Consider the following 26,796-nt stretch of genomic DNA (forward strand, 5'->3'; position numbering starts at 1 on the left):
GCTAATGAAGAGTAAACTGGGCTCAGCTTGATTCTGGCTGAGTTCGAGGCACCTATGGGACACCCAGCTGGAAAGGCAATAGGAGGTAAGGTCTGATGCTTGGGAGAGGGGCTCAAGCTGGAGGCAGAGTTAAGGCCAGTGTACAGTTGGCTGTTGAAAGAGGGGTAGCAGGCGAGATGGTGTGGAGCAGAGCTTGAGTGTAACCTGGGAGACCCCTCCATGCCCACTTTTGGCAAGCATAGTTTTTCTGTGTTTAAATCTAAAATGCTTTCCCATCCTCCATACAACTTTACTGTAATATTAAATCCACCTTTTTGAACTGTGCACCTTTAATAGCTGTCCCTCCTTGAGAATTTGAGGACACAGAAGAAACAATTGCGGGAAGATGCTGAGAACCCTAGCATTTCAGACATAGTTGGAGAAAGTCTTTTTGAAGGAGTTTGGGTGAGAATGATTAAAAACTTGAACTCCCATCAATAGTATTTGCCTCTTGAAAGGGGAGTTTGACAAGGAGTTCAGCCTGGTGCTCTGTGACAACCCAGAGGGGCGGGGTTGGGTGTGAGAGATGGGAGGGAAGTTCAAGAGGGAGGGGATGGATATATACCTAGCGATGATCCATGTTGATGTATGGCAGAAACCAGCACAGCGTTGTGAACCAATTATCCTCCAATTAAAGATAAATTCTTTTTTTAGAGGAGGAGTCTGTTAGTCTGGACTAAATCTGCCCCAGAGAGTGTATGAGGATAGGAGAGAGTAGGGGTGGGGAGAAAAAGGAGGCCTTTCGAGAACAGCCTCCATGAGGGAGCAGGCTGGTTCTGGCTTCCAACAAGCCAGCTCCAGCTCTAAGGGCTCTGCCCCTTGTTAGCGAGGTGACTCGGGGCGTGTTGCTCAAGCTTTCTGCAAGACTTGGCCGGTCTTTATCTGAAAGGGAGACACTCCTCCCTGCCTCGTGGGCTGTTATGTGCATTAATGTGTGTCCTGAGCAAGAGAGGGCTGCAGTCTCTTGCCTGTCCCCTTCTCCCTGCCACCCCCCTGTCTTCACCAGTCCTATGCTGCACCGGGTCTTAGCCAGCACTTGCGAGGTGAACCCAAGCTCTGTCAAATACCCCCCAAACGCCTGCCCCTTGGCTACCTCATGCATACAGGCCAGTGCTGTCCACTTCCAAACTTGAGGCCATTTGGGGGCAATTCTGAGACCTGAGTATCCAGAGTGTGGAGCAGGGGCAGGGCGGTATGTACTCAGGGTGGTCGCTCCTCACCTGGAGGAAAGGGTGTACCAGGAGAAGGACTAGAAGTCCAGGAGTCCAGAGTCGGGGCCGTACTCTGCCTGCGTCCCCCAGGCACCCTGCAGTACTGGGTCAGGGTGGTACTGATATGAAGGAGCCTGTCACATACTAGAGTCTCATTTAATGCTGACCATGGCTTTCTAAATGCTAGACAAAGGGAAGAGTGAAGGAAAAGAGAATTTGCATCAAATCACACCTCATTTTGTCTGCTCTGGACCCACACATCACCTCTGTCACAGCCTTTATCAAACTATAGGTGAACATCCTCTGCCTGCCTTTCTCTCCTGTTAGACTGTGAGCTCCTTGAGTCCAGAGATGCGGGCTCTTTTTCTCAACTCTTACTGCCATGCCTGTCTCAGACCCTGACCCAGGGCATGTGCCCGATAATTGTTGGTGAAATGAATGAGCAAGTGCATGGATGAAGAAGACAGTTCCCCTCTCCACAGAGCGATGGGAGGGAGGGTATAAACCTACGGGGAACATTCCTCTGGGCATTTAACCTACACCCTCCTCTGCTACATGTAGGGAGAGATTGCTGCTTATGTAGCTGCGTTATCCTCCACAGGTATCTGGGGAGGGTCTGACCTATGGTGTGGAACAGCAAAGAGAACAAGGCAGGTGGGCCATGAAGACCAGCACAGTGCTGTGTGTCACATGCCAGCTCTCGCCTTCGTCACGTGAACTCTCACCTCTGGGCTTCCTGACGCTGCACATATAAGGTCAACATCCCCAGACCGTGACCCACCGAAAAGGGAACAAGAGAAGTTCCCTGTTCTCTCCTCAACTCCAGGAAAGGTAGATACTAGAAAGGAAGAATTAGACTTTGCTATAGAAATGCTAGAACCTTCCCATCTTGTGGGGCTTTCAGGGGTCAGCCTTGTGTTTGCGATGGAGCAAAGAGAACAAAAGGGGAACGTTTGCGCATCATCACGACTGTTTGTTGAATAAGTGAGTCAGTACATGAAAGAAATCCCAATGTTGCGATTGTTGTTCTTCTCAGAGCACTTAAAGGGACTAGTTCCGAAAAAAAGGGGCCCCTATTCTGAAAAAATAAAAAGTGCCTTGTTCATTTGGTTTCTTTTAAATGGCTCAGCTCTTTGTTATCATTTCTACCAGGGGTCAGGGTAGATAGTTACGTGTCTACAGTGAGGCTGGATAAGGGCTGCCGGGGTAAAGTCCCCCTCACGTTCAGATTCAGTCACCGCTGCATTGAAGCCAGCAGTAATTCTGTGTCAAAGGAAGTCCTGCTTCTAAGGTGAAAACACAAATGTGAGCACAAACCCCTCAGTTGCCCTCTAGGATGGATACTCACTGTAAGTCCTTGGTCTCCTTTTGGTCCTGGTAACCCCTACTTGGTGAAAGAAGAGCAACAGTCAGTGGAGGCTGCAACCGGTTAATGTGCACAGGGACAGTAAGGTGTTAGAAATCACTTCTTGCCTGCTCTCCTTGGGGTCCGGGATCTCCAATTTCCCCTTTATCACCTTTCTTTCCCACATCGCCCCGTTCTCCATGCTCTCCCTTCACAATGCAATGAAAAGATAGGTTTAGAGTGTGAAAATTAGAGTGTGAAAATCAAAGCCAAGTAAGGAAAACTCTGAAGTTTCATTTCTTTGCAACTGAGGTACCTCTTGAAGACTCTTGGTTCTTATTGGTATGAATATACTATATGAAAAAATAGGGGGCATTTTATTTACATCCTCCCAGGTCCCAAAGGGGCTTCCCCCCGTGGCTCAGCTGGTAAAGAATCCTGCTGCAGTGCAGGAGCCGCAGGAGACATGGGTTCAGTCCCTGGGTGGGGAAGATCCCCTGGAGGAGGGCATGGCAACCCACTCCAGTATTGTTGCCTGGAAAATTGCATGGACAGAGGGGCCTGGTGGGCTACCGTCCAAAGGGTCGCACGGAGTCGGTCATGACTGAAGCGACTGAGACGCACGTGCACAGGCACCATTGTCTAATTCATGATGAACTAGAGACCCCAAGGTGAGGAGACCCTGAGAGGCCATCTGATCCATTCACTGACTTTAGGAACTTCAGCTACTACACAGCTTAACACCTGAATTATCTGGTATCTTCCACGTGGATAGGTTGTAAGGATTTATTCCTCATCAGCTGGCTTTTGAGTTTAAAGAAAAGGAGGTTTCACGAAGTAAACATGTTTGTAGTTAGGAAAAGAAATGCATAAAGATTCACTCTGAAGCGGGTTTTTTTCTCCAGGCGTTGAAAGGAGAGGAGTGAGGAGTTCATGAGAGCCCTTCCAGGGTTCAGGTTAAGCCGCTGAGATCCTAAAGCTGAGCATTTCCCTTCAGTCCTGAAATACTTACCTTCTGGCCAGGGGGGCCATGGCCTGTCATGCCCTTTGGCCCTGGGAAGCCCTGAGGTCCTTGTTCCCCCTGCACAAAATAGAGATGGATGGTCCTGTTAGTTTCCCAAAATAGCTCAGAATATACTTTTTAGTCAGATACACATTTGTACTTTCAAAACCGCATTATGGAGACATGGAGACCACCCTGGTGGTCCAGGGTTAAGACTTCGCCCTCCAGTGCAGGGGGTGTGGGTTTGATCCCTGGTCGGGGAGGTGAGATCCCACATGTCTCAAGGTCAAAAAACCAAAACATAAAACTAAAGCAATATTGTAGCAAATTTAGTAAAGACTTTAAAAATAGTCTACATCAAAAATAATTTTTTTAAATCTGCATTATAGCATTATCTGCATTATAACATTAAATGTTTTGGAGGAAATACACATGTAAGTAAGATGAGCTCAATGGGATCAATGTAGTAAAAATTTATCTACTTTTTTGGGATATAAGTAAAGGAGTTGACTTATGGCACTTGTCTGTTTCTGTGGTGTAAATACTCCCTCCCACCTTTGCCAATTTCAAACTATGAACTTGGCATCACAAGTAATAAGCAACTGTTATTCCAGTGGTGATATTATTGGTGATTTTTATAATCTTCTTTATAATTTATATATTTTTGATATGTTGAAATTGTGTATTATCTTCATAATGGAATACAAGAGGGTTTAACAGCATCTCTCCCCAGTTAATGCCAAGGGGTGTTTATATAATTCACCATACACTGTTTGTTCCATCCCTGATCATTTGTAGTAACATAAATCTGTTCATCTAAATTGAATACCTCCTAAATTTGGAATTGAATTTAGAGAAAATCATCTTTTCCTTTCAACACTTGTTAGCTTCCCCCATCATATCTTCCCATTGTCCGCTGTTCCTGTACCCCCATCTTCAAAACCATACAAGTTTACAAGATTTTCATGATGCTGTACAGGAACCAGGAGTTACCACCAACAAGTCTACCAAGTCGTAGCACTGATGCTGCTTGGACACTGCAGCAACCGCTGCCTCACTCTAGATCATTGTAAGCCTGTGGCAAAGGTTTGAAAGACCACAGGCTCCCAGAACTTGGTTTGCTTACCATCAGCATCTATCTCAAAGATATCCTGACCATGATCGGTAGAATCACTGGTATGCTCAATAAAAACCTCAGACCAACTAAACGAGAATCAAGAGGGGGGTAGGGATAAAATATGCATTTTTGCCATAGGAAGGCTTGAGAGCCATGGCTCCAGAAGGCAGGATGGGCTTTAGGAGGTCAGTCCCGGAAGGGGCCACAGAGGGTTGCTTGGGGACCATTTTCCCTAACTTTGAATCATCAGCATTTCAGAGCCCCCTGTCCTAGCTCATTGACTTTCAAGCTTTTTAAACGCTGAACCACCGCCCCCAGCCCCGTTGTTTTTTTTTTTTCTTTTTTGGATGTGGTCACTAATTAGTTTTATTTTTCAATTGGAGGATAATTGCTTTACAATGTTGTATTGATTTCTGCCAGACAACAAGGCAGATCAGCCAGAATTATATGTATCTCCCCTCCCTCGCGAGCCTCCCTCCGACCCTACGCCTCTAGGTCGTCACGGGGCGCCGCTGGGCCCCCTGTGCTCTACAGAGGCTTCCTCCTAGCACTTATTTTCCACACGATAGAGTATATATGTCCACGCTACTCTCTCGGTTTCTCCCACCTTGTTCTTTCCCTGCTATGTCCAAGTTTGTTCTCTGTGTCTCCATTCCTTCCCTACAAATAAGGTCATCAGTACTGATTTTCTCTATTTCACATATAGGCATCGATATATATTTGTTCATTTCTCTTTCTGACTTTTCACTGTATAACAAGCTCTAGGTTTATCCACCTCACTACACCTGACTCAGATTCACAGAACCCTTTCTTTTTACAAGTGTCGTAATGAAATATTTCAGATACAACATTTTATATGAAGAAACACAAACTCCGATTATACCACCATATTAAAAGATGAAATCGTGCAGATAGGATCGAAACCCCCAAGGTACCCAATCCTGTTCTCTGAAGGAGAGAGGAAATTTGTCTCTGAATTGATATGCATCACTCATATCTCTGCTTTTATACTTTAACTACACACGTGTATGCTCTAAGTTCAGTTCAGTTCAGTCGCTCAGTTGTGTCGGACTCTTTGCGACCCCGTGAATCGCAGCACGCCAGGCCTCCCTGTCCATCACCAACTCCCGGAGTTCACTCAGACTCGCATCCATAGAGTCCGTGATGCCATCCAGCCATCTCATCCTGGGTCGTCCCCTTCTCCTCCTGCCCCCAATCCCTCCCAGCATCAGAGTCTTCTCCAATGAGTCAACTCTTTGCATGAGGTGGCCAAAGTACTGGAGTTTCAGCTTTAGCATCATTCCTTCCAAAGAAATCCCCAGGTTGATCTCCTTCAGAATGGACTGGTTGGATCTCCTTGCAGTCCAAGGGACTCTCAAGAGTCTTCTCCAACACCACAGTTCAAAAGCATCAATTCTTCGGCGCTCAGCCTTCTTCAAAGTCCAACTCTCACATCCATACATGACTACTGGAAAAACCATAGCCTTGACTAGACGGACCTTAGTTGGCAAAGTAATGTCTCTGCTTTTGAATATGCTGTCTAGATTGGTCATAACTTTTCTTCCAAGGAGTAAGCGTCTTTTAATTTCATGGCTGCAGTCACCATCTGCAGTGATTTTGGAGCCCCCCAAAATAAAGTCTGACACTGTTTCCACTGTTTCTCCATCTATTTCCCATGAAGTGATGGGACCAGATGCCATGATCTTCGTTTTCTGAATGTTGAGCTTTAAGCCAACTTTTTCACTCTCCTCTTTCACTTTCATCAAGAGGCTTTTAGTTCCTCTTCACTTTCTGCCATAAGGGTGGTGTCATCTGCATATCTGAGGTTATTGATATTTCTCCCGGCAATCTTGATTCCAGCTTGTGCTTCATCCAGCCCAGTGTTTCTCATGATGTACTCTGCATATAAGTTAAATAAGCAGGGTGACAATATGCAGCCTTGATGTACTCCTTTCCCGATGTGGAAAACAACACCCAGTTGTGGATGAAGAGGTATAGGCAGGAATATATCACACAACCCAACGTCATTACACAAACTGGAAAACATGCTCTACCAAGAGTGGGCTACAGCATCATCTTTACTGTGAAGGACAGAAGGTCTGTCTGCGTATAGGCTAGTCTGTTATGCAGACTAAGTGACCAGCCCTTAGAGTGAGGTGAAGGACAGTGGGGAGATTCCTGTCTGAGATGCTGCCGCTCTCTGTTCTCATCAAAAAGAAAATTACAAGCAAAAAGGACAAGAAAGGTATCCTCTGAAGAAAGATGTATCAGTAAATGACACTTTGGCATAAATTAGCTTTCTCAGATTTCGGGGGAGCAGGGAATGAGGACATTTTTAATTCAACCAGATCCTTGGTTGCAAGGTAGTTTGGGGTTGTCAAGGACATGCCTGACAGCACAGGGAGCTGATCTGGGGAGTCAGTTGGGTTCCTAACCAGGTGTAGGGGAGATGAAAGGTTCATGGGAGAAATCTGTAACTAGCTTTGTTCCAACCCCAAGGGACAGCGTGCGTGCTCAGTCACTCAGTCGTGTCTCACTCTTTGCGACCCCATGCCCTGTAGCTCTCCAGGCTTCTCTGTCCATAGGATTCCCCAGACAGGGCAAAAGACAGAATAGTGTGGGGAAAAGAGGGGCTGGGACTATGGTGTGAGGGTGAATTATTACTGGGGATTATATATTTAGAACATGAAGGTTCAGAAAGAACTTGATACCTTTCTGACAATTATTCAGAATAATTATTTTACAAACTCTTAGATTCCTACAGCAGCTAATCTAGAACATGTCCAATAGATGTTTATGACTGACCAGCCGCTGTTAAGAAATGACACCATTTCCTTGCGAAGTTAAAAGCTACTGTGGCTTCTTTGCCATGCCCTGGGGGAAAAGCCTCAGACTAGCCGATTATCATGTTAGAATCAGCTCCACTTTCAGGAATTTATTTTGCATTACTTCCTAACATAGACATTTTATATGTCATTGTTAACATTGTACTTATTCCAGGCAGCTGGGTTTCTTATAATAAAGGCAGGGTTTTTTTTGTTTTTCCTTTTTAATCACCAGTTTCCCTTCAAAATACTTGAAGGCTCCTTTTAACTTTCAGATTAGACTATCTGGCTGAAAGTCTTTAGCAAATAAGTCCATGCCTTAGCTTGGAGGAGGTGAATGTTTCCCAATCAGACTTTTTCCCCCTTAAAAGGCTCAGGAAAATGACAGGCAGTGATTTTTAGGATGGGTCCGAAGCCATCCTGCAAGAAAGAACCTGTCTCTCTGAAGGTATAATTAAGTCCACATTTCAAACCCAACTTCTTAACCACTGTATCTCAGTCTTAGATCCTTTGTGCTAAAGACGTGATCTTTTTAACTTTTCAGATGACTGCTTATTCTCTGGGAGAGAGCGTTCTAAGAGTTGTATGCTCTAAGAGTTTCTAAGGATAATGTACAACTATCTGAATATTTTTGGTAAATCAGTGGCAAAGAATCTGCCTGCCAGTACAGGAGATACAGGTTCAATCCCTGGGTCGGGAAGATCCCCTGGAAAAGGAAATGGCAAGCCACTCCCGTGTTCTTGCCTGGAGAATTCCACGGACAGAGGAGTCTGGTGGGCTACAGTCCATTAGGTCACAAACAGACACAACTTAGCAACTAAACAGCAACAACATGTGAATATCTTAATAGATTGAGGGAAAGGGTCTGTTACTGGTATGTCAGTAAACAACAGGTTTTCTTTCCAAATGTTTTCTCAGGTGCTAAAAGGGAAAAAATCCCATTCATAGATGAGCAAAAAATATAAAATGGATGTCTGGCTTCCTCCTAGGATGCAGAAAACTAGAAAAGACAGCTTTTATTCTTAAAACCTCACCAAAGATGCTAAGCTAATCTTTGAAGTCACAGCTTTCCTTGAATTTATCACAGAGCCCTGGTTGCAGAACAACCAGCTTATACAAAACCCGAGGAAACACAGGCTCCTCCAGGGAGAGAGAAGGCATGGATACTCACCTGCTGGAGATGACAGACCTCATAGCCACCAGTAAGAAGAATTCAGCTACAGTTCTTAACACTGTTCAAGACTGAGTGTGGGCCAGTGTGAGGAGGCAGAACCCTGGGGAGCTTCAGGCGCGAAGGAGATTCATAGCCACCCACCCACAGACTCTGCTGGGGCCTCACCAGGGCTCAAGAGAGAGACTGGGGACAGGCTAAGTCCCAGAGTTTGCCTGAGGAGGCAGACCTAGGGAAGGGAGGCAGCAGGAAAAGGCATGAAGCCCCCGGGGACAGAAACCTTAACTGCAGGCGGAAGTGCAGCAAACACTGTCACCTTTAGAGCACAGACGATGGAACTGTGGCAGCTCAGGGAAAGCAACAGACTCGAGTCTGCAGGAATGAATCCTGTGCAGACCTTTAGGGAGACCCCACTGCTTGGGGAGGGTGAGGGAGCCATCCTCAGCCCAGACCATTGGAGGCCTCCTGGGTGTTGACTGGACCACATAGAGCCATATGCTTTAAAGGGTGAATTAAAAAGAATTAATGGAACACTTGGCAGAATAACTTAGGTCTATAGAGTAAGTAATACTATTGTTGTTGGGCTTCCCTGGTAGTTCAGTGGTAAAGAATCCAGCTGCCAATGCAGGAGATGTGGGTTTGATCCCTGGGTCGGGAAGATCCCCTGGAGAAGGAAATGGTAACCCACTCCAGTATTCTTGCCCGGGAAATCCCATGGACAGAGGAGCCAGGCCGGTTACAGTCCATGGGGTCTGAAAGAGTCAGACACAACCTAGCAACTCAAACAACAACACAGAGTAAATCATACTCTATCAGTGATAATTTTTTAATGTTTATAATTTTCCTGTATTATATAAGAGAAAGTTGTTTGTTTTTTGTATGAAAGATACTGATATATTATGGGTAAAGGAATAGCATATCTGCAACTTACGCTCAAATGTTTCAGAAAATGAGTAATGTATGGGTCACACACACAGCGTCGATAAAGGAAATGTTTAGGGTGTCTGGGTAAAGGGCAGTGGGAATTAATATCTCATTACCCATAATTCCTGTATCTTGGCAACTTTTTCCTAAGTCTGAAATTACTTCAAAAGTTAAAAATTAATATATAGAACAAATGAATGAAGACACTGAATGCTTCTGTCTTCCCATAGGCGCAGAAGCATATGAGGATACATTACCCAAAGTGTGCAGGCCCACAAGGTAAAAAGAACACTTGAAAGGCTTAAAGCAAAGCCAGCACTGTGGACGCCTCCCTCCAGAGACGACTGATGCTCTTTGCATTCAGGAGGCCTACCTGGTTACCAGAAACTTGTTTCCTCAGGATTTACATCCATACCAGCTCTGTTCAGCCTTTTAAACCAACCATACCGCTGTCCCACTTGGACAGTTTATAAGCCTGATGCTCATTCTCTCCACCATGCTGTGAACCAACCCCCTCCTCCACCCCAGCTCCTGCATAGGAATGATGTAAATGCTGCTAGAGAAGGTGGAACTCAGCCCTGCACTGCAAGAAAGGGAGCCTGCAGTTACCATGTCCCCTTCCTGATGGATTTAATACCCCAATAAAGGATAAAGTCCTTTATTAAAGTCTTGTAACCAGTAATGAAGATAATGACTTAGAGACGCTTGTTCACATTTACAGAAGCGTATTAGGAAGCCCAAGGCTGGGGAAAAGTGTTTTCGTTGTTCCAGAATTTTAGCACTTGCCCATCACCTCAGACTAAAACCTAGCTACAATATACCCGAATGGAATTTCGGCCCAACGCAGGCTCACTTCATTTGAAGCACTTCACCACTTTATTTTTGCCCTTTACATCCTTTTCATTTTACTGGTGCGCTGCTTTCTTCCTCCTCCCTTTCTATTTCTTGCTCAAAGGGAAAGGGCCAAAATCACCGATTACAAGTTATCCAATCCGTAATATATCCAGTTCAGTCAGAGGCTTGGGTTTCTCCTCCACCAAGATCTGCAGTCCTGTCTGAGAAATCGCAGAGGCCTCGTTACATACTGAGAGGAAGAAAAACCTCTGGCTAGCCTTCAGTCGAGGCCAACTGGAACATTCTAGGTGGAGAAGAGCCCTTGCTGTAGACGCTGCAGGAAGAGAAGGCGTTCTCCTTTTGTACTGAATGTTCTTTGCCAGGACGTAGTCATGCAACCCTCTTACAAGCCTAAACCCATCCCCATCGTTCTGAAATGGCCCCCAAAGATCCTAGAGAAAGTCAACTTGTCATTCTTCCCTCAGCCTCCCCTTCTGTTTGCCTTTCCTTCTTTTTGGTGGTGATTAGAGTCTTGCTAATTAGGAACCAGGGGAATTGTAAATTTTGAAAGCGGGGAGCAAAAGCTTGTTATTCAGCAGTCCTTCTGCCAACTTGAAGAAAGAAGCCAGTATTGTATTAAGATGTTGACTTAGTGGGTAACTTGTATGGTTAGCAAAATGTAGTGACCTGCCCAAATAGTCATCTAGTATTTGGCCTGGAATCCAGGAACCATTCTATTGAAAGGGGTTGTTTTCTCATCCTTTGTGGTTACTGCTGGTTCACTTTACTTTTTTTTTTTTTTTAACTTTTTATTTGGTGCTGGGGAACAGCCAAATAAAATGTTGTGATAGTTTCAGGTGAACAGCGAAAAGACTCAGTCATGCATATACATGGATCCATTCACCCTCAAGCTTCCTTTCCATCCAGGCTGCCACAGGACGTTGAGCAGAGTTCCCTGTGCTATACAGTAGATCCTTGTTGGTTATCCATTTTGAATATAACTGCTGGTTCAGTTTAGATAATGTTACTTATGGAGCATATAATCGCCCGTGTATATAGAAGGCACTTATCCAGAGGCCCCTAGAACAACTCAGGGTCTAGCACACTGGCATTTCTCTCCGTCTCCCTGAAGTTGTGATCATAGCAACCTGCTGTTGTAACTAACAGCTGCCATTGACTGTGTGGCAATGTGCAAAGACTGAGCTAGGTAATGACAGACTTAGGCAGGGTCTCACTTAATCTCCGTAATAACGTGGGAGCAAGTCTATAAATGATGCCACCAAGGCTTTTCCAGTTCTTCCATGTCACCTCAGATTGAACCTACTTTCACAGCAACGCTTTGAACGGGAATTCTCTCTCCCCAATGCACAGCTGACCGTTCCTTCAAACAAAAAGTTCTGATTTTCAATCCCTCAGTTCTATCCTGGCATAAAGTAGGAACCAGGCCATTTCTCGGTCTCTAACCTGAAAATCAAGAGCATCCTGTTTCCTAAAACTCTTTCCTTTGTCTGGTTGGCTTCCTCTGACTTCACTTTGATATGTTATTTTGCTGTGTTAATCTTCTCTAGTGGGACGAAGATGGCCTAATGCACAGTCTGTAAAGCAGCCCATTTGAGTATTGAATGAATGAGTGAGTTACTTGTCATCAGGGACCCTTTGGCTGGAGTGTGGCCCTGGCTTACCTGGTACCTGGCCAGGAAAACAGTCATAATGAATTTAATGAAACATCATGGCTTCCTTGCATTTGATTTTCATTCAAATGTTGACCTAGACCCACTGTGCCTGGTGAGAGGCAGTGAAATAGTTTACTTTTCACAGATCCCGGGGCTGATTTTGATTTTGTTCCTGCTGCTGCTGCTAAGTCACTTCAGTCATGTCCGACTCTGTGGGACGCCACAGACGGCAGCCCACCAAACATTTTTTTTTTTTTCCACCAACAGTTTAAAACTCACCGTTTGTTCCTCTCCTTTATGGCCCTCAGTGCAGCCTTTGTTTTAATAACCCAAGAACTGTCAGCCATGTATAGCAAGGGTTTTCAAAACAGCTCCTCTGGAAATTTCCATGAGCTGGACCGAGATGCTGCTAACATTAATCTTGATGACTATGGTCATTTCCTATTGCCACTGTAATGAATGGCCACAAATTTAGTGGCTTCAGACTATGTAAATGTGTTCTCTGACAGTTCTGAAAGTTAGAAGTCCAAAATCAGTTTCACTGCACAAGATGTTGGTTGGGCTGGCTTTCCTTGGATGTTCTGGGGGAGCAGTTGTTTTCCTGACTTTCTCAGCTCCTGGGGGTCCCCTGAGTTCTTCGGCCAGTGGCCTCTTCCTCCATCTTCCTCCACTTCATCATCTGTGATTCCATCATCACATCACCTGTTCCGTGGTCTATTCTCCCTCTGCTTCCCTCTTATCAAGACACTCATGATTACATGTTGGGCCTACAGATTATCCAGGATAACTGTCCCAATTCAAAATGCCTAACTAAATCACACCTGTCCCTTCTATCATATAGGGTAATATTCACAAATTATAAGGATTAGAACATGAACATTTTTAGGGGTCATCACTAAACCCACCACAGTGTCTTTTTCTATATTCATGCAAAAAGAAAGATAATTATTATATATTTTTTTGTAATTCACCTTAAGATACTTCAGTTTAAACAGTAACACAAATATGTGTACGTGTAAGTTACTTACCTTGATGGGTGCTGAATTAACCCTTGAAATACCATAGTCAGTAGTCCATACTTCAAAGACAGGTGAGTAGCTGAGTCCTTTCACTATTCACCTGAAATTTTCACTCTTACCCTCATCCCCTCATAAGGAATCCCTTTAATAAGGAATCTTATTAAGAAGTTAGTTGGGCCCATCACAAGAATATTGTTGTGTTTGCCTCAGAATGATCATTTTATGCAAAGTACTTGTCAAAGTACTTAAAGAGACAGAACTGGAATTTGGACCCAATACATGTTTATATGCCTACCTGTTAATACGTAGCTGAACATAGGGTAGAATTCTGTCTGAAACTTGCTTTAATTGAAACATAGCACCCAATAGCAAGGTTGTCTAGAGGCCAGATCACGCCTGCCAACTTCTAATCTCCAGAGGCTGCTGCCGGCAGTCATCAAAAAGAGTCTGACAAATTGTGACTCCCTAAATTTGGATTTCTTTGGAGGGAATGATGCTGAAGCTGAAACTCCGTACTTTGGCCACCTCATGCGAAGAGTTGACTCGTTGGAAAAGACTCTGATGCTGGGAGGCATTGGGGGCAAGAGGAGAAGGGGATGACAGAGGATGAGATGGCTGGATGGCATCACCGACTCAATGGATGTGAGTCTGAGTGAACTCCGGGAGTTGGTGATGGACAGGGAGGCCTGGCGTGCTGCGATTCATGGGGTCGCAAAGAGTCGGACACGACTGAGAGACTGAACTGAACTGAACTGAACTGAAATTGGCCCAGTGCAGCTCACAACAGTCATAGCCAAATGTGCTCAACTTGGCTGTATTTCCCCCTGATCATTTTTGTTAAACTTTTAGTCCCTGCTTCCATTTTTCTGTTTATATATACTGAAAGTGAAAGTGTTAGTCACTCAGTCATGCCTGACTCTTTGTGACCCCACAGACTATGGCCCATTAGGCTCCCCTGTCCATGGAATTTTCCAGGCAAGAATACTGGAGTGGGTTGTCATTCCCTTCTCCAGGGTATCTTTCTGACTCAGGTATCGAACCTGGCTCTCCTGCATTGCAGGCAGATTCTTGACTGTCTGGGCCACCAGTGAAGCCCTTTTCTCTACTAGCAGGTGATGAAGTACCTGAACAAGCAGCACATGAATATCTGAAAATACTCTCTGCGATAGCCAGACCGCTGCATGGACTCTTTATTGCTTTATAGACACATGAGTTCACTGTTAGAATCTTCTATCCAGTTCATATTTTCCATGAATAAAATGGTTCTTAGTATAAAATCTAGAATTAAGTACATTAATAGGTCACAGTGCATAGAGAAGCAGTCCCCAAACTTTTTGGCACCAGAGAGTGGTTTCATGGAAGAAAATTTTTCCAATGGTGGCGGGGGGGGGGGGCAGGTGGTGGTGGTGGGTTTGGAATGATTCAAGCACATTACATTTACTGTGCCCTTTAATTCTATTATTATTACATCAGCTCCACCTCAGATCATCAGGCATTATCATCGGGACCCCTGGCACAGAGCATCATAGCTTTGACGGGTTTTATTGGCCAAATTCAGTTGCATAAATTGACTTATCCTGCTCTCCCAACTAAATAGCCTTCTGTAAAGCCTGCCAGATTTCATGAATGTCTTGTCTTGCACCACAGATGATAAACACAAAATGACAAGGTCAGCTTTATTGCAGTTCCTTGGCTAGGTACTCTGGGGGACTCTAATTGTTCCCTTTGTTGGCCATCTGCATGGTTCAGCCTCCTGGTTTCCCTTCTGAGTTTCTTATGATCACTTTGTGTTGAGAACTCTGATGTCTCTCTCAGTCCTCTCTGTGCCCTCAAGGTCTGCCTTGGACCCTTAATCCTTACATGGTGACCCTCTGGGGCTAACCCCCAATTCTCTCATCCTCAGTCTTACTCCCATCTCTAAGCTCCAGGAATAACATGATACCTGCTTCCTTCCTGGCTTCTCTCTTTTGCTCATCTCTCAGTCTTCCAGGCTTGCAATTCTTTTTATGTTCTGACCTTATCTATGATCCCTGAATACACTCATCCCATCACTGGATCACTGGGTAGATTCTAGTCCATCAAACACATCCAAGGAGTCTTCCCTGATTCACCGTCCCCAGCCCCAGTCAAAAAGTAGCTCCCCCTGGTCTACCCACACCTGTCCTGTAGCCTGTCTCCGAACATCTTTAGCTGCTCACATCCTTTCTGCCCTACCTGTCTTGCGTGCATGTGTGTGCTTGGTTGCTCACTCATGTCTGACTCTTTAAGACCCCATGGACTGTAGCCCACCAGGCTCTTCTGTCCATGGGATTCTCCAGGCAAGAATACTGGAGTGGGTTGCCATGCCCTCCTCCAGGGGATCTTTGCAACCCAGGAATCAAATTCGCATCTCTTATGTCTCTGAAATTGGCAGGCAGGTTCTTTATCACTAGTGCCACCTGGGAAACCCCCACCTATCTTAAACTCCCACAATTGAAGCACCTCATCTTATTTATCTTTCTGCCCTTTGAGGTACCTATTCCAGGGCCCTGCATATTGCCCCAAGCTAGAGACAGTGGGTGTAGGGACGAACCATCTTTTTGGTAGAAGTTGCCTAGAAACCATGCATCCTGAACACTGTCTTACTGAGCCTCACAAACTCCCATTGATATCTCGGTAAAATTCATGATAGGCATTAAGGGATCCATGTGGAAAAGAGATAACAAAATTGAGATGCATGGAAATGTGCCAGCAGAGATTTCCTGATGGGGGTCAACCTAAGGACGTGTCTATAAGTAGGCTGACTTTATTAATAGCTCCTGTGGCACTGGCCTTGGAGACAGCTGAACAAAGCAGGTGAGGAGTTTGCCACCAGTCAGAAAAGGCACAGTGACTCATTTCAGAGCCATTCTGCTGACTGCACAGGCCACTGCAGCCGTGCCACCAGGGTGCGAGCTCGGTGGGAGCTGCTGACCTGGGAAACCACAAAGGCCACCACAGCAGGAGGAAATGGGGCCTCCGCTTTGGGGCCCCCAGCCCAGTGTTCAGTCCCTGTGAATAAGCTTGCTGAGTGAAAGGATTCCAGGAAATGTTATATGCTTTCAAATTACTCTTCTTTTTTCAATATATCACTTCATTAACAGGTAAGAACAGACCCAGAAGCAGCACTGTGCTGATTTAATGCTCAGGTAGGCTGAATAAGGGCCCCCAAAGATATGTGGATTGTGATGCCTGGAACCTGTGAGTATTGCCCTATGCAGGGAAAAAGGGATTTTGGCAGGTGTGATTAAGTTAAGGGTTTTGGGTGGGGAGATTGTCTTGGATTACCTGAAAGTGAAAGTGAAGTCGCTCAGTCGTGTCCGACTCTTTGCAACCCCATGGACTGTAACCTACCAGGCTCCTCCCTCCATGGGATTTTCCAGGCAAGAGTACTGGAGTGGGTCGCCAGTGCCTTCTCCAGGGGATCTTGCCAGCCCAGGGACTGAGCCCCAGTCTCCCACATTGTAGACAGACGCTTCACCGTCTGAGCCACCAGGGGAGTCCCTGGACTACCTGGGTGAGTCCTAAATGCCATCGCAAATAGTCTTATAAAAGAAATGCAAGAAGAGACTTAGCTGGCATAAAAGAAGTCCTTGTGATTGAAACAGCAAAACAGAGATGGAGAGAAAAGATGTAAGCCACTGGTTCTGGAAATAGAGAAAGGGGCCATAAAACAAGGAATACAAAGAAGGTGGCTCCAGATTCTGGAATAGCCAAAGTGATAGAATTCCCTGCCCCCACATCACCGAGCCTCTGGACTCCCTGTCAATGTCTTAACTGTGGCCCCATAAGATTCATTTTAGACTTCTGTGTTCCAGAACTGCAAAAGAATAAATTGGTACTGTATTAAATCACTGCATTTCTAGTCATTTGTTACAGCAATCATATGAGACTAACGTGTTATATAGTTTTTCCCACCTTTAACAGATCAGTTCACAACACAGAGCATTTTGCAACAAATTACCAAAAACTAATATGGCTCAGAAATCATTTGTATTTCAAGTATCATCAAGGGAAAATTCTAACATTAACACACAGAGACTGTGAGCAGTGCCCAAGGTGACTTTGGGTCCTGCAGGCAAAGACAGTTCCCTGAGAAGTGGTGCTGTTCTCCCTCCAGGAGAGAAAGCAGTGCTGAAAAATATTTCACTCCAAAGGGAAGGCTATGCAATATATATGACTTTGCCTTTGCAGCCTAGTTGGAAACTGGCCAAAGAAGGCTCTGAGTCACTAAGCATAATGGCTCAGAATCAACAAGTCCATCCCTTCTAAACTTGCCCTGGCTCCAGTATACATCATCTGTGAGCTAATTTGTTACAATAGCTTCTTAATCCGTGTCTTTCCTTCCGCTCATATGCCTCTATGCCAGGGATTCTCAACTGTAGGCAGGAGGAAGAGGATGGCTCAGGAGACCCTCAGGATACAAGGGGAGGAGAATATTTCCAGTATTTCCCATCTTCTATCCCAACACCACTACCTAAAAAGGGAAAAGTGAAAAGAGTGGCTGACGGAGTGCTCTATAATGGTATGGAAACAAAAGAATGAGGAACATTGTCCCAAACTAGAAAACAAATGCATGAAAACACTCAGCTGGCCACGCCACGTGCTAAGCCACTTCAGTCTTGTCAGACTCCTCTGTCCATGGGATTCTGCAGACAAGAACACTGGAGTGGGTGGCCATGCCCTCTCCAGGGGATCTTCCCGACCCAGGGATGGATCCCACATCTCTTATGCCTCCTGCGTTGGCAGGCAGGTTCTTTACCACCAGTGTCACCTGGGGAGCCCGGCTGTGTCACTCCTGTTCTTAAAGCTCTTCCAGATTATATACCCAAGAGAAATGAAAACATAAAAATGTGCCCACAGATTTCACAACAGCATTACTTAGAATAGCCAAAGAGTAGGAACAACACAGATGTTCCCCAGTGGACAAATGGATAAACAAAATGTGACATATCTATACAATGGAGTATTATTTGGCCATGAAAAAGGAAGTTCTGATACAGCATGGGTGACCTATTATGCTGAGTAGAAGAAGCCAGCCACAAAAGACTGAACTGTGTGATTCCATTTATGTGAGATGTCTGCAACAGGCAAATCCACAGAGACAGAGAGTAGCGTAGTGGTTGCCTGAGGCTAGAGGTTGAGTGGGAAGGGAATGAAGAGTGACCGCTGTGAAGGATGGGCTTTCTTTTGGGGATGATGACAATGTCCTAACATTAGGCTGCATTGCTAGATGCCCAATCCTGTGAAAATAGTAAAAATCATTAAATTGTATATTTTAAGCAAGTGACTTGCATAGCATGTGAATTATATCACCATAAAAGTTTTTTTAAAAAATAAACCCTACCTGGCCTTTCTTAGAGAAAGAAATGGCAACCCACTCTAGTGTTCTTGCCTGAAAAATACCAGGGACAGAGTACACTGCGGGCTACAGTCCAAAGGATTGCAAGGAGTGGGACATGACTAAGCACAAGCACCAGGCCTTTCTATCATCAGAGCAGTGGTTCTCAAAATTTGGTGTATCAGAAATACATGCTGAGCATAACACAGGGGCTACTGGGCTCTGTCCTCAGAGTTGCTGGTGCCATAGGTCTAGATGAAGCCCGAGAACTTGCGTTTCTAATAGGTTCCTAGGCGATGCTGACCGAGCTGGTTGATGGCCATGATTTGAGGGTCACTGATTCACAGGTGCTAACTAAAGCTCTTCAGCTTGGCCATGAAGGCCCTTCACAGTCTGGGCCCCACTGTTTGTTAACTGTTTTTTTGGTTTTTTTTGTTTTGTTTTTTTTTTTTCACAAGCTTCAGCTCAGCCTTGATTAATTCAGGTCTGTTTCTGGTTCCCTCATATTTTCTGGCCTTATGTTGGATGTCATTTTACACCCCTTGTGTCTGCTGTGGTGCAAAGCAGATACTCAGTTAATGTGTTTGGACCATTGATTGTACCCAGATCACCCCAGCACTCTAAATCTCACACCAACAGGTAACTACTGCCTCCTTAGAGCTGGTACTAGCCACTTGTCCCAATCCCCTGGGATAGGGGCCTTCAAGAAAAGGGAATGAAAGAGCCAACCAGTCTTCATGAAGCATAAACCTAGAAATTCCAGGTTTACCAAACTGTATAAGGCCATGCATCCTTGAGTGTATAGCCAGAGAGAAGATTCTAATTAGAGTCACCTAAGCTTTGACTGTGTGGATCACAATAAACTGTGGAAAGTTCTGAAAGAGATGGGAATACAGACCACCTGACCTGCCTCTTGAGAAAACTAATATGCAGGTCAGGAAGCAGCAGTTAGAACTGGACATGGAACAACAGACTGGTTCCAAAGGCTGTATATTGTCACCCTGCTTATTTAACTTCTATGCAGAGTACATCATGAGAAACGCTGGGCTAGAGGAAGCACAAGCTGGAATCAAGATTGCTGGGAGAAATATCAGTAACCTCAGATATGCAGATGACACCACCCTTATGGCAGAAAGTGAAGAGGAACTAAAAAGCCTCTTGATGAAAGTAAAAGAGGAGAGTGAAAAAGTTGGCTTAAAGCTCAACATTCAGAAAACGAAGATCATGGCATCTGGTCCCATCACTTCAAGGGAAATAGATGGGGAAACAGTGTCAGATTTTATTTTGGGGGGCTCCAAAATCACTGCAGATGGTGACTGCAGCCATGAAATTAAAAGACGTTTACTCCTTGAAAGGAAAGTTGTGACCAACCTAGACAGCATATTGAAAAGCAGAGACATTACTTTGCCAACAAAGGTCCATCTAGTCAAGGCTATGGTTTTTCCAGTGGTTATCTATGGATGTGAGAGTTGGACTGTGAAGAAAGCTGAGCACCAAAGAATTGATGCTTTTGAACTGTGGTGTTGGAGAAGACTCTTGAGAGTCCCTTGGACTGCAAGGAGATCCAACTAGTCCATCCTAAAGGAAGCCAGTCCTGGGTGTTCATTGGAAGGACTGATGCTGAGGCTGAAACTCCCATACTTTTCCCCCCTCATGTGAAGAGTTGGCTCATTGGAAAAGACTCTGATGATTAGAGGGATTGGGGGCAGGAGGAGAAGGGGACGACAGAGGATGAGATGGCTGGATGGCATCACTGACTCAATGCACATGAGTTTGGGTGAACTCCGCTGAGTTGGTGATGGACAGGGAGGCCTGGTGTGCTGCGATTCATGAGGTTGCAAAGAGTCGGGTGACTGAGCGACTGGACTGAACTGAACTGAAGCTCAGTGTGCACAGACTTCAGAAACATCAAAAGGAAATGTGTGGTGAGAGTCTTTTCTGTTGAACAGAAAAGTACAGCAGGCAGCTTTATACACGAGCAGAAGGCAGCAGCTCCAGGATCACAGTGAATGTGTCTGCACTGTTGTGCTTCCAGGTGTGAAACCTGGTGAAAAGTGATCTCTGCATCCTCACCAGATGAGTCTGGGGAGAGGGAAATGTGTTTAGACTATATATTACATGTTTGATTGTATTGAAAAGAATATAGTGGGCTTCCCTGGTGGCTCAGTGGATAAGAATCCACCTGCCAATGCAGGAGACACGGGTTTGAGCCCTGATCCAGGAAGATCCCAGTGGCTTCCCTGGTGGCTCAGATGGTAAAGCGTCTGCCTGCAATGCAGGAGACCCGGGTTCGATCCCTGGGTTGGGAAGATCCCCCTGGAAAGGAAAAGGCAACCCATTCCAGTATTCTTTCCTGGAAAATTCCATGGACTGAGGAGCCTGGTAGGCTACAGTCCTTGGGGTCGCAAAGAATTGGGGACGATTGAGCCACTTCACTTGACCAGGAAGACCCCCCATGCCATGGAGCAACTAAGCCCAAGCACTGTAACCCCTGAGCCCGTGCTCTAGAGCCCGGGAGTCGCAACTAGTGAAGCCTGTGCACCCTACAGCCCGTGCTCAGCAACAAGAGAAGCCACCCCGACGAAATGCCCACACACTGCAACTTGAGTAGCCCCTGCTTTCTGCAACTAGCACAAGTCTGTACAGCGATGAGGACCCAGCACAGCCAACAGTAAATACATAAAAAAAGAATATGCCAATGTGACATCAAGCCAGACCTTCCATTAGGTCAAAGTTACTTCCTGTCAGTAGGTTTGCTGAGACCTAATAACTTGTGGGGTGCATCGGAAAAAACAGAGCCGGGGTGGATTACAGCCACACATCACCCCAGGACCTCCGTCAGCCAATTTGATGACCTCCCATGGAAGCAGAATGCCTGCCTTGTCAACACTCTCCCAGATCAGGCCCCTGGCCATCCTGATACTTAAATCGCTGCCCTTCCCACCTAGAAATTCTGGAGGCACTGTTGACAGTGGCATTGAAAAGCCACCATGGAAATGCATCGCTTTCAAACGCTTGTATCTGAGATGCAGGTTATGGGACAGATGCCTCTGCCTTGTTCTCCTAGTTTTATTGCCTGTCACCAAGCATGCCAGTTACTGAAAGACAGTCGCGTTCTATAAGCTGGTTACTCTGTACCAGGAATTAAAAGTACAGGAAAGGTTAATACGTAGCTGCCCTCTGAGAATATGTCTTTCACCAGAGCATTCAAAGTATTAGCTCTTCTATGTGTCTCTTTCTGGATACCGTATGGGAATTAAACACGTAATAGTCATAAAGTCCTAATGAGGCCCTTAAACAAGAGTGTTAGAGGCTTATTTCATTTAGCATAATGTCCTCCAGGTTGATCCTTGTTGTCACACATGCAGAATTTCCTTCTTTTGCAGGGGCGGTGGATAGTAACCTATGGTGTGTTTATGCATCTTCATTCATCGCTCATTGGGCATTTAGGTTCTTTCCGTATTTTGGTTATTGCAAATAGTGCTGCAGTGAACATAGGAAGACAGAGATCAGCTAGTCACAGAAGGACAAATGCTGCATGACTGTACTTATGTGGGCTTCTGAGGCAGCACTAGCGGTAAAGGACCCGCCTGCCAATGCAGGAGACGGGAGTGTGATCCCCGGGCCAGGAAGATCCCTGGAGGAGGAAATGGCAACCCTCTCCAGTATTCCTGCCTGGGAAATCCCATGGACAGAGGAGCCCGGCGAGCTACCGTTCATGGGGCTGCAAAGAGTCGGACACGACTGAGGTGACAGCATGCACTTGTATGAAGCAACTAAAACAGTCAAACTCACAGAAGCAGGGTAGAAGGGTAGTTGCCAAAGGCTCGGGGAAATGAGATAATGGGTAAAAGTCTCAGTTATGCAAGATGAATAAGCTCTAGAGATCTCCTATACTGCATGCTGTCATACACTGAAAAATCTGAATAGATCTCATATTGAGTGTTCTCACCAAAAAATTTAAAACTGAAATAGCTGAAAATTCATTATTTTCAATGAATTTTTCATTGAAAAATTTTTTTCATCAAAAAATAATGAATTTTTTTAAGAATGGAAATGATAAATATATTCATCTGCTTTTATTAAATAAAGACAATTATATTAATTGTTAAAAGTTGAAAAAGAAAAAGTACACTGGAAGCTTATGGTTAATGCATGCTTCCTTTAGGCTCTCCCCAACCCCATTCATTTATATGCCCTGTTTTCCTTTCTCGTTGCTTTTAACTTGTGATAGTAACTATTCCTGACAATCCGAATACCAGTTTCAGAGGAGCAGAACTTACTCACATGAAAAGTTTTCTTATAATTTTTCCCTGCAAAAATTTCTAGACTGTCTGCAAAAGCTGCTTAATGACAACCTACGAGGTGCCCTTGCTATACCACAGAACACACAGATGTGGGTGGCATATCTGAGGCCCAGAAACAATGAAGGCAAATGAAACAATTTGACAACAAAGTCACAGCTTCCTATAAAAGTGTATCTTTTAAGAAAATTCTGTTATTAACAAAGTTAACTCAGGCTTTAATCACAGCATGCTTGCTTAAAGGATAAAGCAAGAAAACCCCTGAGTCACAGTTTAACAGTAGAAGAGACAGGTATAAGGATAATGAAATTAGACTCAGATTTTTGTAAGCCTATACTCATGGTCTCAGTGAAGTTGAAAACCACATCAAAGGATTAGCAGCAGCAGAAAAATTCACAAGTAGGCAGATCTCAGTTCAATATAAGGAAAGAAAGTCTACCAATGGTAGATATAGCATAAGCCTTTAGAAATACAATGAAATGAACATACAAGTATGGGAAAATACAAGAATGATCTTAAGAGAAACATATGAATAAATTATATCCATGTACTGATTACTATGTAGATATTTAAAAAATATAGTAAATCTTTATGCATTGATTTGAAGGGCCATTCTTGCTCAGATAACGGGGAGGTGGGTAGGGTGAGGCAGTTGGGGGAATTATGTATGAAATGATTTTTAAAGGTGCCGTATATGTGTGTGTTTATGCGTCCAGTGGAACATATGAAGCCACACACCTGACTGCGAACAGAGGCACGCTTTACAGGCTAGGACTAAAGGGATAAAAGAGAAACTTTGACAACTTTGTGTGATTATGAGGTATTTGCATTTGATACAAGTATGCATAATTTTCATTTTAAGAGGTAACAGAGCTTTTTTTAATTTGTTACAAGATCTTTGGGAAACATGCAAGAAAGGAGAGAAGCTTCTATTCCCTAGCATACCCAGGGTCTGGAAGGCTAGATACCCTTGAGAATGTCATAGAATATTCTTGTGATGGATGAGAAGTGGATGAGGAGATGCCCTTATAATTCAGAAGATCAAGGGCAGGCCTCTAGCAACTTCCTTCTCTCTGGCATCATGAATATTTCCTTGTTCACTCGAGCTTTGCCATCAGCATACAGCGTACCTTGCTGCTGCTGCTGCTTAGTTGCTTCAGTCGTGTCCAATTTTGTGTGACCCCAGGGACTGTAGCCCACCAGGCTCCTCTGTCCATGGGATTCTCCAGGCAAGAGTACTGGAGTGGGTAGCCATGCCCTTATCCAGGGGATCTTCCCAACTTAGGAATCGAACTTGGGTCTCCTGCATTGTAGGCAGATTCTTTACCACTGAGCCATCAGGGAAGCCCACAGCATACCTTATCTCCCACCTTAAAAAAAATCAAAACCTTCCTTACTCACACATTTCACTCCCTGTATCAGGCCATTCCTGTGTTTCCCTTTTCAAAAGTGTTGCCTGTATGCGCTGTCTTCACTTCCTTTCCCACCATGATCTCTTTTTACAACTTTTTATTTTAAAATAATTTCAAACTTACAGAAAAATTACAACAATAACACAGATATTTCCCATGTTCAACCAGATTTATCAACAGTTGTTCAGATTTTCCCCTGTGTTTTATTCTGTGTGTGTGTGTTCATGCATGAACGTGTGTGTATAGTTGACAATATCCTCCTTAAAACACATCACCTGGCTTCCGGGAACCACCTCCTCTTGGTTCTCTACTACTGGCTATTTCTCAGTTTCCTTTGCTGTGTCCTTTTCACTATAAAAGCCTCCTGATGCTAAGGACCCAGGGCTCACTTCTTTTTCCAATGTGTATTCACTCCCTGCATGTTCTCATCCACTCTCAAGACATTAAATATTATCTGTATATTGTTAAATCAAATGTGTATCTCCTGTCTTGATCTCTCCTCCACACTCTAGATTCCTGTCCCCAAATACCTACTTAATAGCTCTAATGGAGGTTTAGCTTTTTGTGTCCAAATCAAAATTTTAGACTTTGTGAGCTATTTTTTCCCTATTAACCCATCCCCATTTTCCTGTAGTTTCTCCCATCTGGGAAAGTGGCAACTCCGTCCTTCCCATTGTTTGGGCCACAAATCTTTGCCATCCTTAACTCCTTTATCTTATATCCCCCACATACAACCCAGAATCCAGCTGACCAGTTCCAGGGGTGGAACCCCTCCCTGCTTCCACCACTACCACCCTGGGCTAAACCACCACCATCTCTTCCCTGCACTTTGGCAGTATCTTCCTACCATAACTTTGAATTTAACTTTCTACTTCCCACATGCTGCCAGGACATGATGGATGTCAGGTCACTCCTCTACCAAAGCTCCCCACTGGTTTCTCATCACACCTCATGACTCCTTGCATGCCGCTCAGCCTGTCCTGATGCTCTTCAAGTGCTGCCAGGCATGGGTTCTTATCCCAAATCCCTCTTTAAGCAGCCTCAGAATTCTTCCTACCCACTACTTGAGCTTCTGCCCGTTTTTCAACATGCAACCCGGAATGTCAAGGGCCAGGGATGCAGAACAAAGAAGGACAAAGGAAATGGCCAACAAGGAAGCGTTCTGGCAAAAGAAGCAAAAGCAGGTGGTAAACGGAATCTCCCTCCCAACCGGAGCAGCGTTGCGCTGAGTCTTTTGTTCCTTTAATTCACACTTTCGCCTCCACTATCAGTACAGCTGTAAACTCTGGGAGGCTGTTTGTTACCCACATTGGCTGATGTTATTAGGATTTAGTTCCAGTTCATGATTCATCAGCACAGCAACCAGGGTTAAATTTGAGGACATTTTGCTTCTTGTCAAGGCTGTTCACAATGCCACCATTTTATGCAATGAGAAGCGGTAAATCATAAATACAAGTATTTTATGGCTCAGAAAACACGGACTCTTCTAGACGTGCGGACTACGCTTCGGTCTCACGAGTTCCCAGTCCCGTCTCCTACACCAGTCTTTACTCAGCATGTGAGAGAATGCATGTAGCAGATGTCTCAGATGGAAAGAAATTTGCTTTATAAAGATGTTTATAGAATCAGACTCTGTAGACTTGTGGTTTTCACTGTGGGTGAAATAAATATCAAGTCAAAATCTTAAACAGAATCACCTAATCTTTTGTAAGGTAAAGAGCCCGCAAACCCTCCCTATTTTCTTCTCCACTGCATGGCATGACCTTCTGAAAAAGTAATTGATTTTATTTTTTGTCTGCGCTGCGTCTTCACCGCTGCCCCGGCTTTTCGCTAGTGGCAGAGAGCAGGGGCTGCTGTCTGGTTGAGGCGTGCGGGCTTCTCGCTGTGTTGGCTTCTGTTGTTGCAGAGCACAAGCTCTAGGGTGCGTGGGCTTCAGCAGTTGCTGCACGTGGGCTCAGTAGTTGTGGCTCATGGGCTCTGGAGCGCTGGTTCAGGAGTTGTGGCCCACGGGCTTTGTTATTTCCTGGCATATGGGATCTTCCCAGATCAGGGCTCAGACCCGTGTCTCCTGCATTAGCCACCCTTAGCCACCAGGGAAGCCTTGATCACTTTTTTAATTAAAACATTTTTTTGGTATATGGAAACCCTGTAGCGTCTAATCTCCACGTATAGGTGTTTTACTGAACCTCACAGTCACTGCTGTCCCCTACATTCAGGTCAGTGCCCACCACATGGCAGACGCTGACTGATATTTGTTGAATGAATGCTCTGGAAATAGGCAAGATGATAAATATTGAGGAAAGCTATAGACAGGGCACACTTTTTATTAGATACCTATATGTACCAGATGAGTTGGTTAGATGGTATCACCAACTCAATGGACATAAGCTTGAGCAAGCTCCACGAGTTGGTGATGGACAGGGAAGCCTGGCGTGCTGCAGTCCATGGAGTCACAAAGAGTAGGACACGACTGAATAACTGAACTGATGTGCCAGGCATGTGTTAGCTGCTCAGGATATGAAAACAAAAATACAAGATATCTGCCATCTCGCAAAGCTCA

At 44.8% G+C, this 26,796-nt stretch overlaps 1 protein-coding gene and 1 non-coding gene across 3 annotated transcripts in view; one reads left to right on the top strand and one right to left on the bottom strand.

Annotated features, from left to right (window-relative positions):
* COL28A1 (collagen type XXVIII alpha 1 chain) overlaps positions 1 to 26,796 on the bottom strand; it is a 182,395-nt gene that overhangs the window by 24,834 nt on the left and 130,765 nt on the right. The window contains exons 28-30 of one of the 2 annotated variants that reach the window (XM_027968477.3): positions 3,608 to 3,676; positions 2,724 to 2,804; positions 2,599 to 2,634 (exon numbers count right to left, since the gene is read on the bottom strand). In XM_027968477.3, the coding sequence (XP_027824278.2) occupies positions 2,599 to 2,634; positions 2,724 to 2,804; positions 3,608 to 3,676 (186 nt within the window). The remainder of the gene's footprint in view (positions 1 to 2,598; positions 2,635 to 2,723; positions 2,805 to 3,607; positions 3,677 to 26,796) is intronic. The other variant, XM_042248398.2, reaches the window with a different exon arrangement.
* Positions 20,758 to 20,829, top strand: TRNAC-GCA (transfer RNA cysteine (anticodon GCA)). Its single transcript has one exon. It is a non-coding gene; the product is annotated as a tRNA-Cys (tRNA).

Source organism: Ovis aries, chromosome 4, assembly GCF_016772045.2.
Source record: "Ovis aries strain OAR_USU_Benz2616 breed Rambouillet chromosome 4, ARS-UI_Ramb_v3.0, whole genome shotgun sequence".
Taxonomy (NCBI): Eukaryota; Metazoa; Chordata; class Mammalia; order Artiodactyla; family Bovidae; genus Ovis; species Ovis aries.